Source organism: Crocuta crocuta, unplaced genomic scaffold (genome assembly GCF_008692635.1).
Source record: "Crocuta crocuta isolate KB4526 unplaced genomic scaffold, BGI_CrCroc_1.0 scaffold1307, whole genome shotgun sequence".
NCBI lineage: Eukaryota > Metazoa > Chordata > Mammalia > Carnivora > Hyaenidae > Crocuta > Crocuta crocuta.
The window spans coordinates 418,531-427,492 of NW_027533394.1; the positions used below are offsets into that span (position 1 = coordinate 418,531).

An 8,962-nucleotide genomic window follows, 5' to 3' on the forward strand; every position below is an offset into this window, starting at 1 on the left:
GCAGGAAAGATTTCTTAACCTACCTCAGTGCTAAAGGTGAGGTCATAGCCTAGCGTGGAGACATCATTTTCCAGCAAATAAACCAGGCCCTGGTAGAAGTGGTAATCTTCACTCTCCATATCCGTGTATCTAGAAAAACACGATCAGGGTCATCATGGGTTAGGGTGCAAGAGAGAAGTATGGGGGTGGAACACAAGAAAAGAACCTATCAAAAGAGAATGTGGATCCTTTGCCACATCCTCACCTGACAGACTTGCCCAAGATGTGTTTGTAGAAGGACCGAGTAAAATAGCACTCCAGGAGGCGGTTGTCATATACAGCTTTGGCCACAATGCGTCCAACAAACTTGAAGTAGCTGAGGTGGTTGGGGTTGCAGTGGGAAGATGGGTTGATGGTGTAGGTGACCCGATCACCGGGTGAGGTACGGAACAAGGCATACATAGGATTAAACATCTCCCGAGAGATGATCATATACCACTCCCGCAGGAGCCCTCCAGCATCCTGCCCTTCTTCTCCTTCAAACACTATATACCTGCATAAGAGACCAGAAACAGATGTGCAGAAAGCCCAGGACAAATCCATTAATTTATGTATTATGACCCGAGTGATTAAGTGAAGTAATGGCTGGGGAGTGCAGGATCAGAGAACAGAAGTGAATGCAGAGTGCCAGGAAAGCCCAGAGGAAGGATAGGAATCTGGGACCAAAAAAAATTGATTGTTAGAAAAGAAGTCCTAAATTATCAGTAAAGGCTCATCAACAGGAAAGGTACAGAGGCTTAAATGAGGACCTCAGTTAGGGAAAGCAGGGAGAAGAGTCAAGTGGTGTCAGAGAGGGCTGAGCTCAGTCTGATGTCTATTAAGGATTTGGTGGTGGAGGAGCAGGGCTCAGTCTGTCTCAGAAGCGTCTCTGAGTTCCTATGTGATTACATGAATGGGGAACCCCATGCCACGAGGGAGAGGAGGAATCCAGTTCCTGAGCTCAGGAGCATCAAACCACTCCAACAAGTCTTTCATCTCACTAGCTCTCATGACACTTAATATTAAACTGCTGATCTCCTCTAGGTGGCTTCAGAATCACCAGTGAGCCATTACCAACTTGGTGAGGGGCCACTCATTACCACTTGCTCAGCAGGCTTCCCGGTCCTAGTATTAATAACAGAGAAAGCTCTCTGTAAAGTCATCAGGTTTGTCTTTGTAAATGCCAAAGACTCCTCTCTCTGGGATTTGTTGTGTAGCTCAGCCCAAAGACCAACCTATCCAGCATTAGACCAGTCTCATGAGACCAGGCTGAGAAGACAGGAGACAGCTCAGGGAGATTATCTATACCAGGTTCCTATTTGGAATTCCTGATGGGGAGGGCAGCACCTCCCTCAGTTCCCATGCACATCTGGTGCCTGAGTAAGCCTTCACTACCATGAAGACATTGCTCCACCCTCCCATCCTCTCTTCTCTGTTCTGGGCTCTTACAATCGATTCTTCATTTCTTCAGGGGATTTCCGGTGCAGTTCACGATAAGAATCTTCAAATACATGATCACGGCGGACGTGCACAGCCATGTCTTCTTTCCGAAGCCCCTCATCCAAACGTTCCAGCTCTTGGCGGAAATACCTTGGGAGGTAGTAAAGGAAGGAAAATAGGATTGGGGGTGGCAGAGGAAACTTCTGTTTGCTTGATCTTGATTAGGATGAAGACCCACAAAGATGCATGCTCCTCCCATCCTCCAAACACTTTGATCTCTGCTCCCCATCAGTTCCCCTGGGGAAATGTCCAGTAGTTTGGAGAGGCAAGTTATTCATTACCAATTCTAAATTTTTTCCATCTGTACCGAAAAAACGCCCACAGAGTCTGTGGCAGAGTATTTCTGCACCAAACAGGTAAGCATGTGTAGGTGCATAGGAAGGAAGAGAAGGTACGGATGAGAGTAGTGTTTTGGAGCCACCCCCCATCCCCAAGCCCTGCTGTTAAGTGTACTATAGCTACCTTCACCTCCTGTATTACCCCAAAGAATGGAATGGAACTTTGTCATGTGATTAAACAAAGGTTTGCACTTGGCTGAGGAAGAATGGAGAAGGCCAGGGAGTATTTAGGTACAATGACTGTCAGAAGCACAGATGAATCTCTTCCCTCCCACCCAAGCACCATTCCCAAGAGCTGCCACCAATGGAAACTTCTTTCTCTGAAAACACTCCTTCGGGAGGAATTCTGGCTCCTTTCTGGGAGGAGAGAGAGCATTTGAAAAGTTCCCATACCCATAGCCTCCAGGGTACATACTTGCGTTTGACATCAAAGTCGAGGACGCGAATGTAGTCTACCAGGACCGCAAAAGGCCCATCAGCGAGGTGGGTGGTGGACTGCCGTAGGATCTGGTTTAACACAGTGCGGTGAGTCTCTGTGGGGAGAAAGGGACAGCAGGAATCAGTACATCCTGGCTCCCGGAAGACTATATGGCAGCTAACCAGCCAGCAACTCTCTTTCTTGTTTAGAGAAAAAAAGACAATGTAGCACAAAAGGGCTTTCATACCTAGTCCCTACCTCACTAGCTTTATTCTCTTTCTCCCCCTACCCCCCTCACCTTTCTTTTACCCCTCTCCCCCATGAAACAGCTAAGAATAAAATGTATGAAATGATCCTGTAAAAAATGAAGCCTTCTACACTGGAGGCCTAGGAGTTCCCTGTACCTGCAAAGCGAAGGAACTTCTGTGTGTCAGGGGGCAGGCTTGAGGAGATATGCATAGACGAGGGCTCCCTGGAGAAGAATGGGTCAAGGGAGGAAGGAGTGGCTGGGGTTAAGGGGGCAGGGGAGAGTGGAGGCGGCTCGTCCTTGATGTGTGCCAGCTGGCTCTCACGGGTGTCTCGGACAGGAGGCTTGCTCTCTCGCTCTGTGGCATGGACTAGGAAGAAGGCCTCGACGGCAGGCTGTAGCACTGCGGGTAGGAATGATAGACAAGTTTTGAAACTTCAACATACAAACCTCTTTTCCTTCATGATCAAATTACAGAAGTATAGTATGGAAGAAGACATACTAAAAACCTGCAGGAGAAATACAATGGTAGCAAAGAAAAATGAAGCCATGGAGGAAGTCTGAGCTTCCTTGAAACTAAAGAAACTAAGATGGAATAGGCTACCATCTATAAAGATTCCCATGGTCTAAAAAGTGAAAAATACCAGCTACTAAAAGAGAAGACAAATCTTTTTTTTCCCTTGACACTAAGTGAGAAGAAAAAAAACAAAAACAAAACAACACCTCTCCTCTGAATTCTCATTACAGAGACACTGAGAAGGGTGATCCAGAAGGAAAAAAAACTAAGCTGAGAGAAAGGGCCCAGAGTAGATCAGTGGATTGGGACTGTGGCCCAAAGGCCACAACTCACCTAGCACGGCATGCTGGTCATGGGATTCCTCCAGTTCCTTTAGACACTCTCCCAGCATGTCCCATAGCTCGTCCAAGCTCAGCTGCTCACTGAGCAGGGGTAACTCAGGTGGCCTCTCTTCCTTCTCCTTCTCCCCCTGTGAGTTTCCATCTGAGCCTACAGGCCATACAGAAGAGACAGAAAGCCTCTGAGGTATTTCCTTCCTTTAGCTTTTCCCCAGAACACCTGTGCAGGCCACTAGATCAAGGAGACTGGCTACTAAGTAATACTAGCTGACATTTGAAAGTAAAGCTCTAATCCTACACTGGATGACATTTAAATTTAAATATAATTAATACAATAAAAATTTTGGATTCTCAGCTGCAATAGCCACATTACAAGTGCTCAATAGCCACATGTGGCTAGTGGCTACTGAAGGAAAGTTCTACCAGACAGTGCTGGCTTTTACTCACTGCCTCATTAGCTCTCCAAGAACCTGTGGATTATTAAATGATTTAATGTATTTAAAAAATGGATGTCCTATGACAACACTATCCCACAGAAATGTGTTAAAAGGGCATCAAAAAGGTTATTCTATGTACAATTAACTTTGAGAAATGCTGTTACTAATAGCATCCACTGTGTGCCAGGTACTGCTTTAAGTGCTATATGTATGTTAACTTGGTCAACGCTAACTATGAGCATCCTGATTTTAAACCAGGAAGCTGAAGCTAAGAGAGATTTGCTTCAGGTACCACAGCCACTAAATGGGGGAGCCACAACTGATACACATTGCTGTCTCCATGTCTAATATCATATCATAGTTTCTTAACTACAGGAATTGTAGTGTATGCTACGAATCTCTAACAAGGGCAAGGTGGTGATAGTGATCTTGGCTGGTAAAAGACTATTAACATTTACAAAAACCAGTTTTCAGTGGAACAAACTGGAAAACAGAGCTTATGTATGTAGAGAGCAGGGGATCCAGCAGACATTCCATGAAGACTGGCTCTTTTGGTGCACTGGAAACAGGAAGTAGTACTGACCACTGGATGGAGTATCCTGAGCACTGGGAGATGGTTGGTCCACATCCATGGGTGATTCCTCCCTCCGGACAGAAGCCTCTGACTGGCTTGACTCCGACTGGATAAAAGGGAGACAAAGTCACATAAAAGGTGCAATGCAACTCTGCTTTCCTCAGGGGGAGGCTAGATAGACTGCTTCTACCCATTGTCACACATAATAAGTTTGGAAAGAGGTATCCTATACATCTGGTCAGAAAACTCTATGGCTTTCCAGAACAAAAGGATGGCCTTCCCACCTCCTTTGCTGTCCTCCAGCCTGAGCTAGCAAGCTTTTCCGAAAAGCTCCCTGGATGCCTGCACTGCCTCCATTCTATTCCAGACCTACATCTAGTCAGACACCAGCCTTCTGGATACAGACTTGGAAGACTTCTTCTGGGCACAGATTACATACATACACATATACATCTAAGAAGTGAGCAGACTGTAGGTTTGGCGGCTGTTTCTGTATGCTCAGAAAAGGGGAAATAATAAGGGAAAATCTTAGATGGGTGGGATTATTCACAAAGCCAACATCTGTCCTATTGGGTGTGGGAAAGATGAGGCAGAAAAAGGTACTTCAGAAGAATAGCTGTTTTTCCTTTCTACCTTGTTGGGAGCCATAGCCCTCAAATTCTAGGATGTTCCCAGCATGCTCAATGAAATCATACTGTAGAATAGTAATTATACCTAAAGAAAAACCAAGCCTCAGGATACCTTTATTTCCTGGATCTTGGGAAGGTGACTTGCATGTTGCAAGAACAGCAAAACAATGAGAGAATGCCAAAGCATACACACGATGCCAGGCTTTTCCCGCAGCCACTCTGTGCTGGGATCCCAACAATGAGTTGGCTATCTAGAAACCTGAAGGTTTCTTGCTACAAGTGACTGAGTGCCTAGGTGCCAAGGTACCCAAAGAGTTATGGAAAACAGAAGCAGAGGCCAGGGTAGGATGGACCAGCCATAGCCTAGAAGAGGCTGCATGGGATGTAGACCAAGCTTGGGGAAATTTCAAGGGCAGGATTCCTGACGTATTTGCATTATTCCAGGAGACTGAAAAATCTTCATCCCACAACCCCTCAGAACCCAGACACTTAGCATTATGCAGTTTGCAAAAGCGCCACTATTGACTGGATAGCTGGGAGTGGGGTATGATGGCCAAGCTTTAAATCATATCAATCCAAACCAAACCAACAAAACAATGAACGAACAGTAGAGAAAACACCAACAGAAAGTAACCCTGTTGTCCAGAAGCATTCATAGAGCAAACTTAATGCAAAAGCATACAAGGTAAGGGCAGGGAAACCCCACTGGTGATGTGGTGGGGTAGAGGAGAGAGACAAATGAATGAGGGGCCACAGGCATCATGCTAACCGTTGCTGCTTGTTGCTGTCTCCGCGCCCTTTGACCCTCACGTACCATTTGTATAATGGCATCAGCCTCAGCCTCCAGCTGCCGAACAGCTGCCTGGATGCTGCTAGCTGAGCCTAAACCGGAGGAACCTGGGAGAAAGAAAAAAAAGGGCAAGATATAAAATGTAGAAAGAGGGAATGCCCACTATTCTCTCTCCCATCTCCTGGGCTGCCACAGGGCATCTTGCTGAAGTCTCTGAGCTTTATTTAGCTCAGGCAGCTTTGCAGTGCTCATCGCCAGGCACTAAGAGCTACCGTTATAAGTAAGGGGAGGGGTCATGGTGGTAGGCAGATGGATAGTGGCAGGTGGAGAAGGTTCTGTGGGACAGGAAGAAAGAAGTAGGATTTGGCAGGCCATAGCTGAGGCAACATGGCTGCAATGTTTTAGTCAGGAGTGAGCCAAGAAGCAGAAAGGAGACACAGTGACTTAAATCTTATTTAGCAAAAGATCTGCCCCCAATTTCTTTGCCAGATTTCTACTCCCCCTTAATTCTCACTTGCCCTAATGAATTTCCTATGCAGACAGCTTGAATGAAATACAGAATGCAGCCATCAACATTCTAGGAAAGAATCATCATTTCCTTTTTTGAAAAGTTCAAGCAGGATGGAGACAATGACATTAGGTTCTGCCCTCCAGGGACTCCAAGTTTGCCACCACCAACCCTGCCCCTCAACTGGACACTCCAGTTCCATACCTAGCCTGCCTGTCTGCTTGGCTTTCTTGTTAGCTCGGCGTGTGTCGTCCCGGAGCTGGATGATGACCTGCAGTACCCTCAAGAAGAACTTCTGGGTAGACGTCTTGGATGTCAACATGGACATAGAAGGCAGCTGGAGCTCCCGGCCACCCAGAGGTCGCTTCTGAGATGCCACAATTACCACATTCTCAGCCATGTCAAACCTGGACAGTGTAGAGGTGGCTTGCGTATATTGACAGCATCAAAGCATAAACATCCAAAGTGAGCAGGGTTTTTTGGTGTTGACTAGAGGGTTAAAGAATCTCAGAAGGAAATCCCACAGTGGGGAAAAAATAGGGTCAGGTATGTATAGGACAGATAAGGAAATCTGTCCAGAGAGGGGAAAAGAAACAAACCAACCAGGAAACCAGCAAGAGCCACCTTTAGAATATCCCAGATTCTGGCCCCATAGCCAATTCAGTGTCTACCACCCACCTGCTCTGCATTTTGCCTTTTAGCTTAGTGGTCTGTGGCTGCTCCTCAGGTAGGCCATCAGGAGAGAGAGTCTCACACTGGGCTCGCCGCTGCTGTTCTAGGTTGTATTCCCGTAACTCAGCCAGAAGGGTACCTGGGTCAAGTAGAGGAGCCAGCAAGTGTTCAGACTTCCCTAGTGAGGCAGCTGAAAGCCAAACCTTTCCAAGAAGCCTGCCAATCTATTGTCCTTGCTCAGCTGCAGAGAAGCTGGAGTGAACAGGAATTTTGTTGTTCACCTTACTATGTGTGCTCATGGATCAACTATCCAGAGACTGTCAATTTACCCTGCCTAAAGAATCTGTAGAATCTACATGAAACACAGATCAGTGCAGAAGCAAAAAGTATCGGTTTGGGAGCCTATATACATTATGAACTTCTGAAGTTTTTGTGGTGATCTTAGGCAAACTGCTTAGCTTCCTCTCCTAGTTCACTTATCCACTTTTTTAAAATGTTTGTTTATTTTTGGGAGAGAAAGAGAGATACACAGTGTGAGCAGGGGAGGGTCAGAGAGAGAGGGAGACACAGAATCCGAAGTAGGCTCCAGGCTCTGAGCTGTTTGCACAGAGCCTGACGCAGGGCTCGAACCCATGAACTGGGAGATCATGACCTCAGCTGAAGTCATCCCCTTAACCGACTGAGCCACCCAGGCTCCCCTTCACTATCCATTTTAAGGAGACTAATCTTATAAGGCTGTTTTGAGGATAAGGAAAGAACTGTAGGAATGCCTGGGACACTGGCTGGCCCATGGGTGTTGAATGGTAGCAGTCAAGAAACATCAGAGACTGTGGCCAAATTCCTTCCAGAAGAACCTTATAGTTCTCATGTAGCAAAGAGTATCCTGGGTCACACAGTTTAATCAACACCCATATCACCTCAGCCCTAGGCACATTTGTGAAAAGAGAACTAACCAGGTAACTAAAATCTAGGGAGATCCATGATTGGGATGGGAGTGGAAGAGAGCAAATAGGCTCTCTATGATGAAAGAACATCGGGCTCTACTCCTCAATTCAACTGCTTCATCAACCTGGGGTTTTAGTTTTCTCTTGGTAACAACAGGAAGGAAGACTGAAACTTTTTATGTGTTCTTAGAACTTTTATACCCTCAGAAGTGCACAAAGGCAGAGGGTACCATTTCGACTCTCAATTCTTGAGCCTAACCTAAGTGCAGGTGCATTTCTGAGATGGTGAAGTTGCCTTAGCAGGTTCATCACAGGACTCCTGCAAGTGCCCAGAATGGAGAAGTGGAAGAGCACTGCTCATTTTCCTTTACTAATAAGCACTGATTACATGCCATGTGCCAGGTACTGGCAATGTAAAGAGAAGCCCAGCCTTGCTCTCCATGAACCGAGCAGAAAAAAAACAGATGACAACCCAGAATTATCAGTGTTGCAACAAATGAGAGTACAGGGGGCTGTGCTATACAAACACAGAGCAGTTTGATTCAACCTGGGGATTTGGGGAAGGCTTCCATAAAGAGGGACACCTCAGTGGAAGGTTTCAGAAAGACAAGATGTTTTACTCCTGTCATTACCTATCTGTTTACAAAGAGTATAGCCCAGATGGCGAGCTCCATTCAGTAGCAGCTTGAGAACAGTGTCCCGGGTTGCAGGGTCCCCCCGAGAGAGCTGTAGTAACACATTGGCTGCATCCTCCAGACCCTCTTCAGAACAAGAGTGAGACGTCAACACCTGGGAAAAAGAAAAGAGAAGGGGTGAGTCTCAACTTGAGAACTAAAACTTTATCCACTCCCATCTACCTTTTCTCCCCCAATCTTGGGAATTCAGAAGAGCCTAGACTCACCTCCACAGAGAGCTGTAGCTGGTTTTCCGTGAGGCCAGAGGATACCATCTTAAAGTCTGCACTGCTGCTGCCCCCATCACCCACCTTTGCTGGAGATTTGCTGGCCTTAGTAGTTGTCGAAGCTTTGAGGA

At 46.4% G+C, this 8,962-nt stretch overlaps 1 protein-coding gene across 1 annotated transcript in view; it reads right to left on the reverse strand.

Annotated features, from left to right (window-relative positions):
* Nucleotides 1-8,962, reverse strand: part of HUWE1 (HECT, UBA and WWE domain containing E3 ubiquitin protein ligase 1) — a 75,536-nt gene that overhangs the window by 13,762 nt on the left and 52,812 nt on the right. Inside the window, exons 39-50 of the mRNA XM_077748287.1 lie at nt 8,832-8,953; nt 8,563-8,719; nt 6,993-7,125; nt 6,519-6,721; nt 5,831-5,913; nt 4,397-4,493; nt 3,372-3,527; nt 2,679-2,924; nt 2,272-2,389; nt 1,468-1,608; nt 245-532; nt 24-129 (exon numbers count right to left, since the gene is read on the reverse strand). Coding sequence (XP_077604413.1) covers nt 24-129; nt 245-532; nt 1,468-1,608; nt 2,272-2,389; nt 2,679-2,924; nt 3,372-3,527; nt 4,397-4,493; nt 5,831-5,913; nt 6,519-6,721; nt 6,993-7,125; nt 8,563-8,719; nt 8,832-8,953 — 1,850 coding nt within the window. The remainder of the gene's footprint in view (nt 1-23; nt 130-244; nt 533-1,467; nt 1,609-2,271; nt 2,390-2,678; nt 2,925-3,371; nt 3,528-4,396; nt 4,494-5,830; nt 5,914-6,518; nt 6,722-6,992; nt 7,126-8,562; nt 8,720-8,831; nt 8,954-8,962) is intronic.